The sequence below is a fragment of the Haematobia irritans genome, chromosome 3 (assembly GCF_050003625.1).
Source record: "Haematobia irritans isolate KBUSLIRL chromosome 3, ASM5000362v1, whole genome shotgun sequence".
Lineage (NCBI taxonomy): Eukaryota > Metazoa > Arthropoda > Insecta > Diptera > Muscidae > Haematobia > Haematobia irritans.
Genome location: NC_134399.1, coordinates 148,653,661 through 148,674,795, shown reverse-complemented (window position 1 = coordinate 148,674,795; position 21,135 = coordinate 148,653,661). Strand labels below are relative to the sequence as shown.

The window sequence follows — 21,135 nt, the reverse complement described above, 5'->3', positions numbered from 1 at the left end:
ATTGTTTAGAAACAAAGATATTGGAATTAACACCAAATTGTAGAAACATTTTAGGTTTGTTCTAATTAGTTATCTTTAGCACGAATTATGACTCAAACTGGCTGCAAAACCATCAAACGCTGCACAAAAGTAACTCTACGGATTTAGGCTCCGTCTTGAGATAATCGACACTTTGATATTTTCTAGTGCCGTCAAGTTATTGGCTTGAAACTTGACACAAGTACATAGTTGATTTTGATGTTGGTCGTTATTGCAAATTAGCCATATCGAACCATTTTATATATGGCTCCCGTACTAACCGATCCCTATATTTGATTTATGGATCCTCCAAAAAGAGAAAATTTCATCCGATTTGGTGGAAATGTGGCAAGTGATGTTAGTATAACTTCTAACAACCATACAAAATTGACACATATCGGTCCGTAATTATATACACACAAAAAATTATCACCAAAATTTTTTCAATTAAACACTTAAACGGATTCAATTAATATGTTAATTGATTCAATTAATTATTTAATCAAATCCGAATAAAAACAATTAAAAAATGATTTATATTTGCTACGTTTCCAATTAAAATATTAATTGATTCAATCAATTTGTTAATCAATTCGGAAATAATTTTCAATTACAAACGTGATTGAAATTTTTTCCGTTTCCAATTACACATGTGATTGATCCAATCACCTTTGTGATTGAAATTGAATAATTTTGAGCAATGGAAAAAGCGAATGGGTATTTATCAACAATGTATAATGGAGAGATCAGTCTGTGGATGTAACTCGTAACGAACGGTTGGGTTTTTGTTTTTCGCGTAAATTGAAATTGATTGACGACTGTTTACTTTCAGAAAAAACTAATTTAGCTTACAGGCTGCTGATTTATTGGAAATTTAGGCGCATCTACATATTAGAAGGAACATGCTAACATGGTTATTATTATAAGGAAGATAATGATTTATATAATTTATTTTTTCACCCTATAGTTGTTATTGATAGTAATTGTATTTGTAAGTTATGTTAGAACAGAACACAAATGACAAAAACCAAATTTATTTGTCTATTGCATAATTAAAAAAATAATAAAATATTAAATATGTTTTATAAGAAACACATATTTTCTTTTATTTCAATTAAAACTAAATACGATTTTGGGGTCGCAATATATAAATTTTTTGATCGACTTTTATAGCCAATTTCAATTAATTATTTAATTGAATGAATCAAATAGTTGATTGATTTTTGTCGCGAAATTAATTAAAATTTTAATTGATTCAATTAAAACTGTGATTGCATTTTATGTTAAAATCAATCACGTTTTTAATTGATTCAATCACACAATTAATTGATTCCGTGACAAAAGTCAATTAAATTTTTAATTGAAAATCGTGTTGGTTTTCAATCAAAATGGGTGATTGATACTATAATTTTCGTGATTGAAGACATTTCAATTAAAAAAAAAATGATTGAATCCACGGTTTTCGTGATTGAAATCAAAAAATTTTTTTGTGGGTAGGTATAGCCCCCATATAAACCAATCTCGTGGAGGAGCATATTTCATCTCATTTCTTTAAAATTTGCTACGTGATGTCAGTATATGTTATGCTCTGTAAAAACATTCCAAAAAATTCTTAATATAACTCCATAATTATATTTAGCCCCTTATATAATAGGTCTCTAGATATGGATGATCAAATTGATCAAATGGATGATCAAATTTCTTGAAAGTGGATTTCTAACAACCACTCATGTATACCATATCGTTCCATAATATATATAGCCGCCATATAAACTAATTTATTTTTATACCCTCCACCATAGGATGGGGGGTTTATTAACTTTGTCATTCCGTTTGTAACACATCGAAATATTGCTCTAAGACCCTATAAAGTATATACATTCTGGGTCCTGGAGAAATTCTGAGTCGATATGAGCCTGTCCGTCCATCCGTCCGTCTGTTGAAATCACGCTAACTTCCGAACGAAACAAGCTATCGACTTGAAACTTGGCACAAGTAGTTGTTATTGACGTAGGTCGGATGGTATTGCAAATGGGCCATATCGGTCCACTTTTATAGCCCCCATATAAACGGACCCGCAAATTTAGCTTGCGATTGCTCTAAGAGAAGCAAATTTTATCCGATCCGGCTGAAATTTGGTACATGGTGTTAGTATATGGTCTCTAACACCCATGCAAAGATCGGTCCACATCGGTCTATAATTATACATAGCCCCATATAAACCGATCCCCCGATGTGGCTTGCGGAGCCTTTAGGAGAAGCAAATTTCATCCGATCCGGCTGAAATTTGGTATATAGTGTTAGTATATGGTCTCTAATGACCATGCATAAATTGGTCTACATCGGTCCATAATTATATATAGCCTCCATATAAACCGATCACCAGATTTGACCTCCGGAGCCTCTTGGAAGAACAAAATTCATCTGATTCAGTTGATATTTGGTACGTGGTGTTAACATATGGCCTCAAACAATCATGCAAAAATTGGTCGATATCGGTCAATAATTATATATAGCCCCCATATAAAACGATCCCCAGAATTGACCTCCTGTGCCTTTTGGAGAAGCAAAATTCATCCGATCTGTTAGAAATTCGGTACGTGGTGGTAGTATATGATATTTAACAACCATGCCAAAAGTGGTCCATATCAGTCCATAATCATATATAGCCCCCATATAAACCGATCCCGAGATTTGGTTTTGGAGCCTCTTGCAGGAGCAAATTTCATCCGAGTTGAAATTTGGTACATTGTGCTACACCGAAAGAATTTTCTTCGTAAAAAGAACGAAAAATTTCGTTAAAAGTACGAAATTTGTCATTGTTTTACAACCAAAGAAACTTTTCATTAAAAGTACGAAATATTTCGTACTTTTTACGAAGAAAAGTTCTTCCAAAATTTTCGTAGTTTGTAAGAAAAAAATTCGTACTTTTTATGAAGAATCTTCGTACTTGTTATGAAAAATCTTCGTACTTTTTATGAAACGATTTCGTTCTTTTTATGAAAATGTTTCGTACTTTTTATGAAAAATTTTAGAAAAAAATTTATAGTCGAAAGTGCATTTGGTTGTAGTTGCAAGTGTGAAAAATGACATCACTACTTTACATCTTAAGTTTTTGAATAATTTTTAGTTTTATTGCTTCACTTTTATTCATAGCGCGCTATCACCCAAATGAGAAGTAGCATAGACTTGCATAAAAAAATAGAATAAAGGAATACACTCAAGCACATTATAAAAGACAATTTAATGCCGCGAACGGAAATTTTACAACTTCAATGAAACTTCTTCGTTATTTCAAAGAAAATGTTTCGTACTTTTTATGAAGAAATTTTAACGCAGAATGTTTCGTAAAATATTCGTAAAAACTTCTTCACAAAATTCATGAAATGTGAAGAAAGTTTCGTTAAAAGTACGAACTTTTTACGAAGAAAAGTTAATGTAGAATGTTTCGTAGAAGTTTCGTATATTCGTAAAATGTTCTTCGTAAAATTTACGAAAATGAATGAAAATTTCGTTATTTTAATGAAGAATTCAGGAAGAATAGTTAATGAAGAATTCTTCGTAAAACTAACGAAGAGAATTCTTTCGCTGTAGTATATGGCCCTTAACAACCATGCGTAACTAGGTCCATATCGGCCCATAGTTATATATAGCTCGCAGATAAATCGATCCCCAGTCACACAAAAATTGGTCCATATCAAGTTCATAATTGTATATAGCCCCCATATAAGCGACCCCCCATATTTCAATTCTGGCTCTCTACCACGTATGGACTAACTCACAATTTAGAAAACGATGTTAAGAAATTTTAAGATACCACAACCCAAGTAATTCGATTGTGGATGACAGTCTTTCGTAGAAGTTTCTACGCAATCCATGGTGGAGGGTACATAAGATTCGGCCTGGCATCAAAATATTGGTCTCAGACCCCAAAAATATATATATATATATATATATATATATATATATATATATATATATATATATATATATATATATATATATATATATATATATATATATATATATATATATATATATATATATATATATATATATATATATATATATATATATATATATATATATATATATATATATATATATATATATATATATATATATATATATATTTTTTTTTTTTTGGTCGTGGTGAAATTCTGAATCGATCTAGCTAAGTCCGTCTGTTGAAATCAGCTGAACTTCGAGAAACAAGCTTTCGATTTGAAACTTGGTACATAGAGCTGATGGTAGGTCAGATATTGCTGCAAGCGTGCTGTGCCACTCTCATATAAGTTCCACACAATAAGAATGTTTTAACGGTTTAATATCGATTTTTTTGGTTGTCTTCTTCGAATGGCTAACAAAACATTAATTGCATATGTCAATTTAATTAAAATCACATTGTATACAATACATACGTGTAATTGTGCCAATTTTTTCTCTGATTCAGAATGCAGAAGGGCAATGGAGAAGTACGTTAAAAAACGGCATGGGAGACAAAGTTTTTTATTTGTTTTTCTGAATGGCCAATACACAGAATATAATTTAATTGAACTGTGGGTTAATGTAAAAGTACAGATATTTTGTATGTAATTACTATGTTTTCAGCATGAACATAAAAGAGATTAAAAATAATAAAAAGTAGCCATTTAGTGGCAAAAGCCATCAGATTGTGTACATATAGATGTATCTGAATTTTTGATGGCCTTGTCAATCCATAAATATTTCATAATGTTGTAAAAAATTCGTTCCTATTCGTTTTTGTTATACCTTGCGCCACACTGTGGAACATGTTAGCGCATATGTTTGCAACACCCAGAAGGAGACGAGATACCTTAAGTTACTTAAAATGTTGCAAAAGAAGAACAATTAGTACTATAGTAATTTTATTGAAATCGGTTCAGATTTAGATATAGCTCCCATATATATCGTTCGCCCGATTTACACTCATATGACCACAGTGGTCAATCTTTTACTCCGATTTAATTGAAATTTTGCACAGGGAGTAGAATTAGCATTGTAGCTATGCGTGCCAAATTTGGTTGAAATCGGTTCAGATTTAGATATACCTCCCATATATAGCTTTCGCCCGATTTACACTCATATGACAACAGAGACCAATTTTTTACTCCGATTTAGTTGAAATTTTCCACAGGGAGTAGAATTAGCATAGTAGCTATTCGTCCCAAATTTGGTTGAAATCGGTTCAGATTTAGATTTAGCTCTCATATAACAGGTTGGCTGGTCTAACAAAGAAAAACACATTTTTTTTTGTCAAAATTCGTTTTTATTATTCAACATAGTTCCCTTCAAGAGCGATACAATGATTATAACGACCTTCCAATTTTTTGATACCATTTTGGTAGTACTCCTTCGGTTTTGCCTCAAAATAGGACTCAGTTTCGGCGACCACATCTTCACTGCAGCCAAATGTTTTCCCTGCGAGCATCATTTTGAGGTCTGAGAACAAGAAAAAGTCGCTCGGGCCAGATCTGGAGAATACGGTGGGGGGGAAGCAATTCGAAGCCCAATTCATAAATTTTTGCCATCGTTCTCAATGACTTGTGGCTCAACGCACCGAGTCTTGGTGGAACAACACTTTTTTCTTCTTCATATGGGGCCGTTTTGCCGCGATTTCGACCTTCAAACGCTCCAATAACGCCATATAATATTCACTGTTGATGGTTTTTGCCTTCTCAAGATAATCGATAAAAATTATTCCATGCGCATCCCAAAAAACAGAGGCCATTACTTTGCCAGCGGACTTTTGAGCCTTTCCACGCTTCGGAGACGGTTCACCGGTCGCTGTCCACTCAGCCGACAGTCGATTGGACTCAGGAGTGTAGTGATGGAGCCATGTTTCATCCATTGTCACATATCGACGGAAAAACTCGGGTGTATTACGAGTTAACAGCTGCAAACACCGCTCAGAATCATCAACACGTTGCTGTTTTTGGTCAAATGTGAGCTCGCGCGGCACCCATTTTGCACAGAACTTCCGCATATCCAAATATTGATGAATGATATGACCAACACGTTCCTTTGATATCTTTAAGGCCTCTGCTATCTCGATCAACTTCAGTTTACGGTCATTCAAAATCATTTTGTGGATTTTTTTGATGTTTTCGTCGGTAACCACCTCTTTCGGGCGTCCACTGCGTTCACCGTCCTCCGTGCTCATTTCACCGCGCTTGAATTTTGCATACCAATCAATTATTGTTGATTTCCCTGGGACAGAGTCCGGAAACTCATTATCAAGCCAAGTTTTTGCTACCACCGTATTTGTTCCCTTCAGAAAACAGTATTTTATCAAAACACGAAATTCCTTTTTTTCCATTTTTTTCACAATAACAAAAGTTGCTTCACAAAAGACGCTCTATCTCACAAACTAATTGACTTACAGACGTCAAATTTTGACACGAATCATTTGAAGGTTGGTACTATATAAAAATAATATGCATTTAATACTAACGACGCCATCTATGTGTCAGACCGGGGACTTATCAGCCATCCTGTTATATGTTTTTCTGATTTCGACAAAAATTGTCAAAATACCAACATTTTCCTTGTAAAATCGCCACTGCTTAGTCGACTCTAATTTTCCTAAACTTCTTATACATATATATCGAGCGATAAATCATAAATAAACTTTGCGAAGTTTCCTTAAAATTGCTTCAGATTTAAATGTTCCCATATTTTTTTACTAACATGGTGTTCCACCCTAGTGCATGCCGATTTCAATTTTGAGTCTATAGATTTTGTAGAAGTCTATCAAATTCTGTCCAGATCGAGTGATATTTAAATGTATGTATTTGGGACAAACCTTTATATATAGCCCCCAACACATTTGACGGATGCGATATGGTATCGAACATTTAGATCTATAAAGTGGTGCAGGGTATAATATAGTCGGCCCCGCCCGACTTTAGACTTTCCTTACTTGTTTAATTTACTTTCACAATTTTATTGAAACACATAGAGCATATCGTTAGCTTAATGTGTACACCCAGAAAAAAGTGCCTTCGAAACTAAAGGAAAAAATTTTCATCAATATAGTTTATCCATTTTATTTCCATTAAGGTAAATTTTTGTGAAAAATAATAAAATTTACTCGTTTCAGTAAAAAAATCCTAAACTGTAAGCAGTCAGGAATAGTTCATTAACTAGAATAAGGCATGGAATTTTACTCATACTATTTTCTTCGCTGGGTATAAGAATTTACTACTGAAAAAGAAAATTTTATTCACCGATAACAAAGCATTCGTAAAAATAAACAAAAACCGAACTAAAACCAAGTTTCCTTAAATTTAGTAAAATTTCTTATAAAATGATAATTCTGGCTTCCTTTATTATAGAAAGCTTATCATACATACGAACAACACTTGGCATAGAAAAATATTTTAGTTCATTCGTACTAAGAAGTATGCAATCCTTTCAAAACTTAAGGAAACACACTTGTTAGAATATAGGAAATTTTCCTAAATTTCTATTGTCTACCTGTAATCGATACCTGTCATCGTAATCGATGTGTTTGCGCGTGGGTGTAATCGATATATTTGCGCGTCGGTTGTTTTTTTAGTTGGAATCGCGTTGTTTTGGTATACGGAGAGATTGTTAAAAAATAAAGGAGGAAGAAGAAGCAGACTGAACAGACGTATTTTTTGTGTATTATAAATAGATAAAATAAATTGGCAAAAATATTACTTTACCGTGCCACAAGCGGCAAAGTGAAATGGCTGACGATGATGGCAAGGTGCGAAACCTGAAGAAGAAGATGAGGAGAGACGACTCAATGGATAATATTGACGTGACATCTTTTGATATCAACAACCAAAATCGTTTTTCTATTCTTGGAAAACTAGATTTTCAACAATCCGACAATGCAATTGAGCAGCAAACAACAACCAAACGAAACATCATGAATTCAGCAGCAACAATGACGAGGACATCAGAAGGGAGCATCCCGAAACAAAAATTCTGTCCACCAATCTTTCTGTTTGACCAAAATATCAATGCTCTAGTGACTCAATTGGAAGCAAGACAGCCAAAAATTGTTTTTAAAATCAAGAATATAAATCGTCGTAAAAGTAAATTGTATTTCGCAGACACCTCTGTCCACTCCGAAATGATGGCACTTCTGAGAGAGAAGAAAATTAATTCATATTCCTTCACCCCGAAAGAATTGAAGCAGGTTTCACTTGTTTTACGTGGCCTTCACATTAAAACTACGCCAGAGGAAATTAAAACTAATTTGGATTTGATAGTACCAGGTGTGGTAGCGAATGTCTCACGCTTTACTACACCTCATTCTATTAAAAACAAATATATAACAAGTTTGTTTATCGTAACATTACATCCTGGAAAATCTAGGGATGATGTCAAACACATAAACGCAGTTTCCAGCCAAATAGTAACTTGGGAAAAGCCCAAAAACAAAGAAAAGGAAATCCAATGTCGCCGTTGTCAACTATGGGGGCACATAGCAAAAAATTGCAATGCAGGTTTCAGATGCGTTAAATGCAGCGAAAGTCACGAGCCTGGCAATTGTCCGAGACAAGGCCAAAAAGAAACACAACCCGTCTGTGTTAATTGTGGAGAAGTAGGTCATCCGGCCAGTTGGAGGGGATGCAGTGCATATAAGAAATATGTCGCAAATAAAAGGGAGAGGATAATGAGAGCCCGTGAGGAAAGAGAAATCGCCAAAGAAAACGTTCGAAAAACGATTTCTTCATATGTGTTGCCCGGTAAGTCGTATGCCAACTTTTTTAGACAAGAGAATAACACTGAAAAAAAAAAATCTATTGTCGACGAATTTCTTAAACTTTCATCATATTTCATGGAGCCAGAAGAGCTTACCATGGAACAAGAAATAGCAAAATTTTTGAAAGAATACAAGCTAATGTCAAAAGTCGAAGCCAAGGCTGAGTTTTTAAGAATTTTCAATAAGATCAAAAATGAACCGTAATAAACTGAAATTCATGACTATGAATGTCCGGTCACTGATTGACAGAAGTCGACAAATCGAACTGTCTAACCTCTTACACTATTATAAAATAAACATCGGGTTCATACAAGAATGCCACCTGAGGGATAACAGGCAATTATCCATACATGGCTACAATTCCTTTTATGATTACTCACCCATTGGTGTAGCAATTGTGTTGCAGAACAATATCTCATTCAAAAGGGTACACATTGGGCTTTCCCGTATATTTGCAACATTAATACAGATTGAAATAAATCAAAATAATATCCCAAAAAGAGTACTTGTAGGGTCAGTATATGTACCTACAAATCTCCCCAGAGACATTTTTATTTCCGATCTGGACAAAATAATTGAAACTTCGAATCAATACGATGGGCTAATTTTAGGTGGCGACTTCAACGCTAGAAATCTTGCCTGGAACGACTACAACAACAACTCTAATGGAATATCTTTTCAGACCTGGCTCTCAGATCACTCCTCGGAAGTGATACGCCTCTGTGATAATAAGCCCTCTTTTCCAAACGGCAATTCCTTTTTGGACCACTTCGTACTCAGCTCGCACTTTGCGAACGCTTACGACGTCAATTATAAGGTAGAGAGTCTTCCGACATTTTCGGACCACTTTCCCCTATCCTTAGACTTAAAACTTACAGATTCGGCCGTTATCCTGAGGCCCCCCCGCTTTTTCACATCATTTCAAAACACAGACTGGAACAGATTTAAACATGATGTTGATGTTGGGTGCATCTCAATTATGCCTCCTGATAACAGAAACTTAACAAATACTGAAATAGACCAAGCTATAAACGAGTTTAACAATCTCATACAAACCAATACCACCTACCATTCTGAGAGGCATGAAATTAAAGAAAACAAAACCATACTGCCCGATAACATTAAAAAAATGTTTAAAGTTAAACACCAGTGGCAAAAGCAGCTCAAAAGGCTTTTCCACAGAACTGGCAATAGATCCACCTCTGAGTATAACCTACTATCCAAACAAATTGGTCTCTTAAAAATAATCATAAACGATCAGATAAGACTAGATCAAGCAAGTAAATTCCAGTCGAAACTTGAAAAAATTAAACCTGGCCCAAGAGCATTCAAAGATATTAACAGCATAATTGGTAAAAGGAAGAGCGGTACCTGCCAAAAAATATCGGTTAACAACAATATAATAACAGGCGATGCTGAAATCTGCGAGGCCTTCCGAACCTATTATTCGTCCATCTATAAGGAAAACTTACCTATTAATCCAGTACCAGATCTCACTGAACGCGTTGCTTCATACACCGCCAATATGACCCAACACATATATTCTTTCGACGACACATTCTCTTCGCTACAAAATGAAGACAATTACCACTTCACACATTTTGAGGAAGTAAAATGCGTCATTAATAGCATCAACAGCAAGAAATCAAGCGGTGTTGACAACATTTCCAACTTCTTAATCAAGAAACTGCCGGATAGTTCAATAAAACTTATTACGTGCCTTTTCAACAATTGTCTAAACAACGGCTATTTTCCCAAGGCCTGGAAAACGTCTAAAATTATACCTATCAAAAAGAAAAACTGCAGCTTAGACGTCAAAGATTTCCGCCCAATATCACTGTTGTCAAATGTTGGAAAATTATTTGAACTCATACTAAAAATAAAAATAGAGAATGAATTCCCATTTTGTCCACTACCCGCTTATCAATTTGGCTTCAAGCGGCATCATTCCACTCAACATGCATTACTTAAATTCCATTCCGATGTCACTGCAAACTTAAGAGAAAAACAGGCAACGGTTGCTATATCCCTAGACATCGAAAAAGCATTTGATTCGGCCTGTCATAAAGGTATTCTATATAAATTGGTCAACCTAGCTATCGACCCATTTATGATAAAAATAATTTCAAGTTTTTTTTTGGACCGAAAATTTTGCGTTGAAATCAACAATGACATCTCTCCCTTTGGAGAAGTTAGGAGTGGTGTTCCTCAAGGCAGCGTACTAGCACCACTTCTCTTCAACCTTTTCCTACACGACTTTCCACACACGTCTGGATCCTCCAAAGCCATCCTTTACGCCGACGACTGCATGATCTATGCACACAATACCTTCCCTCAACAAGCCATGGCGGAAGCTACCAGCCATCTCATCACCATTAATGAGTATTACACCAATTGGGGGATACAAATAAATGCAGCCAAATCTGAGGCAATATGCATTAGAAATCCTTCTGGAAAATGTCATCGCCTTGTAGTGCCACAAAGTAAAAATCTGAATATTTGCATGAACGGAACTGAGATACCTGTAAAAAACACAGTGAAATATCTTGGAGTTAACTTCAATAACCTTTTTAAATTTAATGAACATTGTAGACAAAACTTACTGAAAGCAAAAAAAGTAACAGGGATTTTCTCTAGAGTTCTCCACAACAGATTTTTACAAAATAGTACCAAACTCCTATTATACAAGACCGCAATAAGACCCATATTAATATACGCGTTTCCCATATGGTTCTCCATCTCTCCCACAGTCGCCAAGGAATTAGAGGCATTTGAGCGATCTGTATTAAGAAAGTGCATTGGACGGAATTTCCAATTACCGACAAAACGCTTTTCCAATAAATATATCTACGACAAAGCAGAAATAACACCTATCTGCTCTTACTCACTCAGACTGCAAAAACATTTTGCCGAGAAATTGCCATCTCATGACAATCACTTAATGAATGATGTATACGAACGCGAAAGAACATATGGATGGAATATCTCCTCCTATCTCTCACCTATTGGTATTATAAATGAAGATCCGAACTCACCATTCATGCTAGACTTCTTCAGAAAAACCGTACCTGGCTCCCATAGAGGCTGAATAATTTTTCACTGTGATATTAGAATTTAAGATATGACAATCAAGAAATTAAATTTACACGTTATTTAACATCAATATACACCTAATAACTATAAAGACTGAAATTTAGAACATTAAATAAGTAATGTAAACGTTTAACTTAGTAACCAAAACACAAATAATATGTATGTAACTTACCCATACACTTCGCTAATCCTAATCATAAATGTTACCAACATAAGAATGTCCTCAGACATGTCGTTTAATGTAGTTTTTGTCCTCTTTAGTCTTAAGTGTTATCTAGTATTAAGGTATTTTTTTTTTTCTTCCTCTTTTTACAGACAGTGCTCTGTATGATACCGCAAATGCAGCGAGCAAGCATTGTTTCACACAAAAAAAAAACACACTCATTTTGAAGTGTTGCGTTTTGACTGTTCAGTATGTAGCTTTAGTCATAATCAGCGTTTATTAGAGCAAGACAAATATAGTTCTAAGAGAAAACAATTGTTAAACAATGCTAACATATGGTTATATCAACCCTTCGTTTGTCTAAAGTCTCAATAAAGTAATAATAATAAATAAAAAAAAAAAATAAAATAGTTGGAATCGCGTTGTTTTGGTATACGGAGAGATTGTTAAAAAATAATATGGTAAAATAATATAATAAATAACAAATAAAATATGTAAAATATTTGTTATTTTAAATTAGTGAGAAAAATTTTCGTTTTTTTTTTTAAATAAATCTATCAATGTTCGTGATAGTGTATAAAGAAAGAAAACACCAGCAGAATAACAACCCTTTCATTTGTCTTCATTTTGGAATCTTCAATTATCAGGTAATATTCAGTGACGCTAACCTTTTGCAACAAAAATGGTTTATGATTTTTTATATTTGTAGGTATTGAAATTGTAAAAGGAGGACAAAATCGTTAGGCAGCAACTTATTAAAAATAAAAAGTACAAGAAGAAGAAAAAGTGCGTTTTACAGTTGATAATATCACATGGAAATTGGAAACAGCGGAATAATAAACTAATATTTCAAGGAGATTCGATGCTGTTGATTCTTAATAAATATATTCAATATATTAATAAAACATGTCTTTTATTGAAGATAAAATTGCTTATATAAATAAATAAAATTGTATTTAAAAACGAAGGTAAGCAGTTCTAATGATGAAGTAAAAGTTTTACCACAAATGTGTAAGATTTGTCGAAATGAATGAAAAAATTTCAAAAAATCATTCCATATATGAATTCAAATTAGTTAAATTTTTTCATTCTGTAGTATAGTGGTATATAAATATAGGAAAATGTTAACTAATATATGGAATGCATTATTCCTAATTTCTGCGAAAATCACATCGTTCAAACAAATAAAAATGTCTTTGGCGCTATACGAAGTTCAACTTTCTTCACAATGAGTTCATTTTAACTTAAAGTAGGGGTCACTTTTTTCTGGGTGTAAAGGTGCTAAGTCAATTTTTTGAAATTTTACAGAAAAAACAAAAAACTTAATAAATTGTGAAATAAACCTATTTTCGAAAAACTGTAAATGTAGTTACCATAAATGCTTTCAATACAAACTCTAAACTTTCCGCAAAATCGCACACAAAAAATTTCAATTTATTTTTTTTTAGCAAAACCTACTCAACCTAAAATTTGACTTAACACGTGTATTTTGCTGACTTAGCACTTTTACACATCATTACCAAACAAGGATAAAAATAAATATTTAATATATTTTTGTTTGGTAAACTATGTATTTTTGATTTATCTGTCGATCTGCATTTTAATCCATTTTTTTGTAAAAGGTTGACTTAGCACCTTTACACATTAAGCTAACGATATGTAGTTACTTTTTAATACAATGGAGATATATAAATTTGTATACAAAGCGATGAATTTAACATGGGACAGATGTCCACATTTCAACATCCGTTGCACCGAATTGATATTTAACAGCCATGCCAAAAGTGGTCCATATCAGTCAATAATCATATATAGCCACCATATAAACCGATCCCGAGATTTGGTGTTGGAGCCTCTTGGTATGTGACCGTTAACAACCATGCCTAACTAAAGGGTGGTTAAATTGTAAGGGCCGATGTTGAATGTGAACCACACCTAAACGCCAAGTGGAGAGATACATAATCCAACAACGTGTTAAATGGTTCCAAGAAATGGCAACAATGGATGATCAATTTTCGAAGAAAATCATTTTCAGTTATGAGGCACATTTTCACCTCAGTGGATTCGTCAATAAACAGAATTGCCGCATTTGAGCGAATGAGAATCCAAGAGTGATTTTCGAAAAACCAATGCATCCACAAAGAGTGAGTGTTTGGTACGGTTTATGGGCTGGCGGCATCATCGGACCGTATTTTTTCCAAAATGAGGCCGGTCAGGCAGTTACTGTGAATGGTGTTCGCTATCGTGAGATGATAACGAATTTTTATGGCCCAAATTGGAAGATATGGATGCGGACGATATGTGGTTTCAGCAGGACGGTTCCACTTGCCACACAGCTAACGAAACAATGGCGCAACAAATTCAATGGCCGTGTTATCTCACGTAATGGCGATGTCAATTGGCCGCCAAGATCATGTGATTTGACACCGTTGGACTTTTTTCTTTGGGGTTATTTGAAAGAAAAGATGTACGACGATAAGTCAGCAACAATTCAAGAGCTAAAGGATGAGATAATTCGGCACATTAACGGCATAGAACCTCCATTATGCCTCAGCGTCATCGAAAATTTGGACCATCGGATGAAGGTGTGCCACCGAGGTCGCGGCGCCCATTTGGCCCATATTTTGTTCCATACATAATTGAGTAATACCAATATATCATAATAAAATAAAATTACAATAATTTCCTAAATAGTTTGTGTTTTATTCAAAATCAACATAGGCCCTTGAAATTCTAAACACCCTTTAGGTCCATATAGGTCTATAGTTATATATAGCCCTCAGATAAATCGATCCCCATTCACACAAAAATTGGTCCATATCAAGTTCATAATTGTATATAGCCCTCATATAAGCGACCCCCATATTTTAATTCTGACTCTCTACCACGTATGGACTAAATCACAATTTAGAAAACTATGTAAGAAGTTTTAAGATACAATAACCCAAGTAATTCGATTGTGGATGACAGTCTTTAGTACAAGTTTCTATGCAATCCATGGTGGAGGTTACATAAGATTCGGCCTGGCCGAACTTACGGCCGTATATACTTGTTTTTCTTATTTCCAAAAAAAAAACTTTATGCAAAAGATTCTAAATCTTCAAAATCAGTTTTAGCCTATATTTGACGCGTTTTTATCTTAAATCAAAAGATTCAATTTTTCAGTTAATTAAAGGACGATTCAAAATTTGTGTCTTTACTTTAAGGAAAATTTGCCTTAGTTCAAAGACATTCGACTTAAGAGGAGGGACGAACATTTCCAAAATGTGTGTCCTAAATTTAATAGAAAAAAATGTAAAGCAAAAATTATAAACTCTATTTTTAAATTAAAATTTCATTATTTTAAAGAAATTTGTCCTTAATATTTTGTAATTGGTCATAATAAAATTTTCTCATGGTAAATATTTTTTCAGTGTACCGTTTGTGTTCAGCAATCGTTTTTCGGTTGGGTTTAATTTGGATTTCAATTTATTATTTCTCATTAACTTGAGAAATAATAATTTGAGAATACTAACAAATGTACAATCCACTCCTCTTGCTCTTTGGGGGTTCCATCATAGTCCACCCGTTTTATTCGTGTTACATTTGGTATCCCTCCCACATACCTTTTTACTCTGTTCTTTCACTAACAATATTTCCTTCACATTACAAAACTTAAATTTAAATTCGAACTTCATCTCTGTTTTTTTAAAAAGAAATTTAAGAAATTTACTAGCGAGCTAGGAAATATTTTTCCACTTACCTATTGGGCACAACTTTAACACGATCATCAACCAATTCCCACGATGTAATTTTTATTGGCCATGCAATCTGACCAAAGCTTTCTTTTACCAATGCCTCCCAGGCAGAAAATGAAGTGGGAGTTGTGGTCGAATTATTTGCACTCGAGTTGTTTGACGAACTGTCAACCGTTTGTAGACGTTCGGAACGCTGCAATCGACCCTTTTTGCGATGCAATGGTGCCGTAAATGTTTGCACTAGCGGTTGCAATGGTGGTGTATGTGGGCTTGTGGCCGATGACGGCGATGGTGTACGCACCAATGGACACCGCGATGTGCCGGAAGATGTTATCGATGTGGATGAGGAGGCAGGAGAAGAAGCCGCGGCTGCCCCATAATCGTCCTGCAACAATTTCTCATCGTTTTCCATTTTTGTGGCTGAGGGGGAGATTGTGGTTTAACCTTGGCGCGCCGTCAGTTGTCCTTCTGTGAGATGTTGAAAGACAGGTGCAAATATGAAGGTTGCGTATACGGTTGACTGGAATCCAATCGAGTTTCGTGTTGTATTGGGACGTGTGTAGGCGTAGTTATTTTGTATCCAACGCAAAATGGAAAAATTCTTTTGTTTATATAGTCATTTTCTTTTTAATATTGAGAGTTTATTTATTTTGTTTTATGACCATCACAGTTTCAAGCTTTACTTTTCAGTAAGAAAAGTATATAAGAAAATTTTAAATTTCTCTTGTGATGATGGAATCGTTCTTTCTTGATTGTTTAATTATGGTTTTTTTTCTCCCCTTCAATGTGGGTTATTGAAGCTTATGGCCTCCATTGCTGGTTAAACAAGCTTTTATAGTATTCTCTTCATATCATCAGCTATAATTAAATCAGTGATGTTTTTTTGCCTCGTTTTTATGGAAAATACTGCTGCCTTCACATTTCTCAACACTCCTTTTATGGATTTGCTTCCTTTTCCAAGTAAATTTTGAGTGGTTGCTGTGAGATATTTTAATTCTGCAAAAAAAAAAAGTTGAAAAGTTAAGTAAAATTATTTTAGTCTTCTCAGAAATTTAAAATACTACATGAAGGCCTTGAAATATTTCAAAAGTAATTATAGAGAATTTAGTAATAAAATCATTAATACTTTAAGCTGATTAAGGAAACAATTATTGACCTACTTTACAATAAAATGGACTCTAAATTCGGGTGCAAATGAAATTAGATTTTCTTTTTATGCACACCGAACAAAATATTGACCTAATATGAAAGATACATTTTAGAACACATAATTTACGCAATATTAAAATTCCTTTAAAATAAAGAAATTTTAATTGAAAAACAAGTATATATGGCCGTAACTTCGGCCAGGCCGAATCTTATGTATCCTCCACCATGGATAGCGTAGAAACTTCTACGAAAGACTGTCACCCACAATCGAATTACTTGGGTTGTGGTATCTTAAATCGTTTTCTAAATTGTGAGTTAGTGCATACGTGGTATATATTACACAAAAACTATATATAAGTAAACCGATATGGACCTAGCTAGGCATGGTTGTTAACGGCCATATACTAGCACAATGTAGCAAATTTCAACTGACTCGGATGAACTTTTCTCCTCCAAGAGGCTCCAAAACCAAATCTCGGGATCGATTTATATGGGGGCTATATATGATTATGGACTGATATGGACTACTTTTGGCATGGTTGTTAAATATCATATACCACCACCTCGTACCAAATTTCAACCAGATCGGATGAATTTTGCTCCTCCAAAAGACACCGGAGGTCAAATCTGGGGATCGGTTTATGTGGGGGTTATATATACCCAGCAAAAAAATTTGGAAGTTCTTCCAAAGGCACAACTTTAGAAGCACTTCCAGAAGATGCAATTCCAATGATGTTCTTTATTTTAACTACCAGGGAAGTTCTTTTAATTCAATTTTTTATAACTTTGGTTTTTCATACTTTTAATAGGTAATTTTAACGTTTCTAAAAGGTTAAAAACAGAGTAAGAATTCATAAAATGATACAAAACATTTAAATTTTGTCGAAAAAATGATAAATCCAATCTGAAAAAAGATTGAGTTTTTGAAAATATTTGAGGTCAAACGTTTCCGACAAGCGTTAGAATCCATTAAAAATTATAAAAAATTATAAAAATGATTTATTTGACAAAATGTCACAGAATTTTTTAATTTACATCCAAAACATAGAATTCGGATCACACCTAAAGAAGTGATGCAAATTCGGTGCAACGGCTTTTGAAATGGAGGACTTACGTCCTATGACAAGCCCACACCCATAGAAAAAATCATGAACGGCGTGGTCATTTTGAAACGATCCGTTCATGAAAGTGAATCAACACACATGTGTTGTCAAACTGAGAACAGATGGGGACAATCTGACAACGTAAAAATGACACCATAAATTTTCAAAACAACAACCGTTCAGCGTTCATGATCTGAAAACGTAATGGTTACGAATTTATAAACAAAATTAAAAAAAGATTTCCCCTACCGTGACTCGAACCTGTGTTGCCTGCACGATACACGTTAACAGTCGCCTTAGCACATTGCACCAACGGCGGAGTTGACATAACAACGTCTAACGATTATTTTAAGACATTTCATGACCAAAGAAAAACGAATGCCGTTCATGCAATCGTGAACGCCCGTGGACGAAATCGTGAACATTCCGTTTTGATTTTTTGTGAACGTTTCCGTTTCATTTTGACAACGTCCGTTCACGATTGTGAAACGCAATTTTGTCTATCAGTGCATTTTGAATTCATCGCTTCTGCGTCAATTTTGCACCATTTCCGGATCCAAAAAGAACATTTTTGGCGACGCTTTTTTTTTGCTGGGTAATTATAGACTGATATGAACCAATTACTGCATGGTTGTTGGATACCATATACTAACATCACGTACCAAATTTCAACCGAATCGGATGAATTTTGCTCTTCCAAGGGGATCCGGAGGTCAAATCTGGGGGATGGGGGCTATATATAATTATGGACCGATTTCGACCAATTTTTGCATGGGTGTTTGAGGCCATATATTAACACCACGTACCAAATATCAACTGAATCAGATGAATTTGGGTCTTCCAAGTGTATGGGGGCTATATATAATTATTGACCGATGTGGACCAATTTTTGCATGGTTGTTAGAGACCGTATACAAACACCATGTACCAACATTCAGCCAGATCGGATGAAATTTGCTTCTCTTAGAAGCTCCGAAAGCCAAATCGGGGGATTGGTTTATATGGAGGCTATATATAATTATGGACCGATGTGGACCAATTTTTGCATGGTTATTAGAGACCACACCCTCACAAAAAATCGCTTCTGTAACATATACTCCCAAACATATTGTGCTTCAAGCATATACATTTTTGGGTATTGCCCAAACATTTATATGTTTGATCTCTTCCAATATATAATATGTTTGAAAGCATATTGGTCTAAACAATATATGTTTGGGTAGTCTAAGTTCCAAACATTTTGTATTTTTGCATCCAAATTCAATAATGTTGTCTTCTAAAAAACAATATGTTATTATGTGAACATATAATATGTTTGGAAGCATTTTGCAACCAAAAATATTATATGCTTAAAAAAAATTCTCCCAAACAATATTGTGCTCAAAATTTTATTTATTTATTTATTTATATATTTACAATCATAATGAATTATGAAAATAAACAGATAATATAGGTGCTAACAACATAGGTTTTCGACCTGAATGCTCAAAATTTTGTTTCTGCCTAATTGTATATTCCCCCACATCTTTCTCACTTCCACGAGATTTTTTAGTTCTTAGCGCCTTTTTCTGTTATACAAACATTGTAGAAGAAATTATTCAATTTTAAGATTTTTATTTTATTTTAATTTTACCTTTTGCTGGACGGGGATTCGAACAGCGGACCACACAGTTTGTAAGGATCAAAGAAGTAGCTGATCAATTGCCCAAGGAAAAATAAAATGTTAATTTTGTAATAACAAGCAACAACCACCAACTTAATTCAATATCGCTCCCTGTTAAATAGCGCTCCAAGCTACTAAACACATATATGTTTATAGGCGATTTCTAAATTAATATATGTTTGCATCCAAGCATATTATATTTACAAACATTTTATGTCCCAAACATAATATGTTCTAACATATTAACATATATGTCCCAAACATGTTATGCTAGTTTATGAACATTATATGCTTGCACTCAAAAATATTGTGTTTAAAAATTTGTGTTCCAAACATATAATGTTTATAGCCAAACATATGAAAAACAGTCTTTTTCATCCGTGCATATACTATGTACCAAATTTCAGCCGGATCTATGAAATTTGCATCTCTTAGAGGGTCTGCAAGCCAAATTTGGGGATCCGTTTATATGGGGGCTATAGGTAAAAGTGGACCGATATGGCCCATTTGCAATACCGACCTACATCACTAACAACTATTTGTGCCAAGTTTCAAGTCGGTTTCGTTCGGAAGTTAGCGTGATTTCAACAGACCGGCGGACGGACGGACAGGCTCAGATCGACTCAGAATTTCTCCACGACCAAGAATATATACTTCATGGGGTCTTAGACCAATATTTCGATGTGTTACAAACGGAATGACAAAGTTAATATACCCCCATCCTATGGTGGAGGGTATAAAAAAATAATGTATTGGTTTTAATTTTTTTTTTCATTAAAACTAGGAGATGAATCTTTAACTAAAATATTGAATCTTTTGATTAAATAGATGCTACGACTTTCTTTGAAGATTTTTAATCAATTTTTTATGTTAATTATCCGAATGTAGAATCTTATTTACCCTCCACAATGGATTGTGTACAAAGATCTACTGAAGACTGTCATCCACAATCCGATTACTTGTGTTGTAGTAAGAATTCCTGATGACAAGGTATATTTTTATTTTTCAACATTCTCTTCTAAATTGTAATTTAGTCCATATGGAGTGTATGTTAGATTAGTTCTTGATCGATTTATAGAGTATAGAGTAGTACACTGAGAAAAAAGCAGGCCCAGTTCCAAAGATTTTGTCTTTACTTTAAAAATTGTGGTATTGATTCCGAGCTAAAAAAGTGGAGAATGCAAGTTAGGATACTTTTACGACACAATTCTCTTTTAAATTAGGGTTTTGTGTGGTTGTTTCTAGGAAACAAATTTTAATTTTTCGCCTTTTCAGCTTTTTTTCTTAATATGCAAAGTCCTTTAAAAACGAGTTGACGACAACTTTATTTTCCAAATTAAGACTCGACTTCCAGTAGAAATTATGTTATGTTTCAAGTAAAAAACGTCTTTAATATAAAGTGTTGAAAAACATGCCCCTATATTTGAACGATTTTTTGCTTTGTA

General features: G+C 34.1%; 1 protein-coding gene across 1 annotated transcript in view; it reads right to left on the bottom strand.

Annotated features, from left to right (window-relative positions):
- LOC142230123 (GTPase-activating Rap/Ran-GAP domain-like protein 3) overlaps window positions 1-16,370 on the bottom strand; it is a 333,099-nt gene extending 316,729 nt beyond the window's left edge. Inside the window, exon 1 of the mRNA XM_075300757.1 lies at window positions 15,781-16,370. Coding sequence (XP_075156872.1) covers window positions 15,781-16,187 — 407 coding nt within the window. The 5' untranslated portion in view covers window positions 16,188-16,370. The remainder of the gene's footprint in view (window positions 1-15,780) is intronic.
- Between the last annotated feature and the right edge of the window lie 4,765 nt (window positions 16,371-21,135).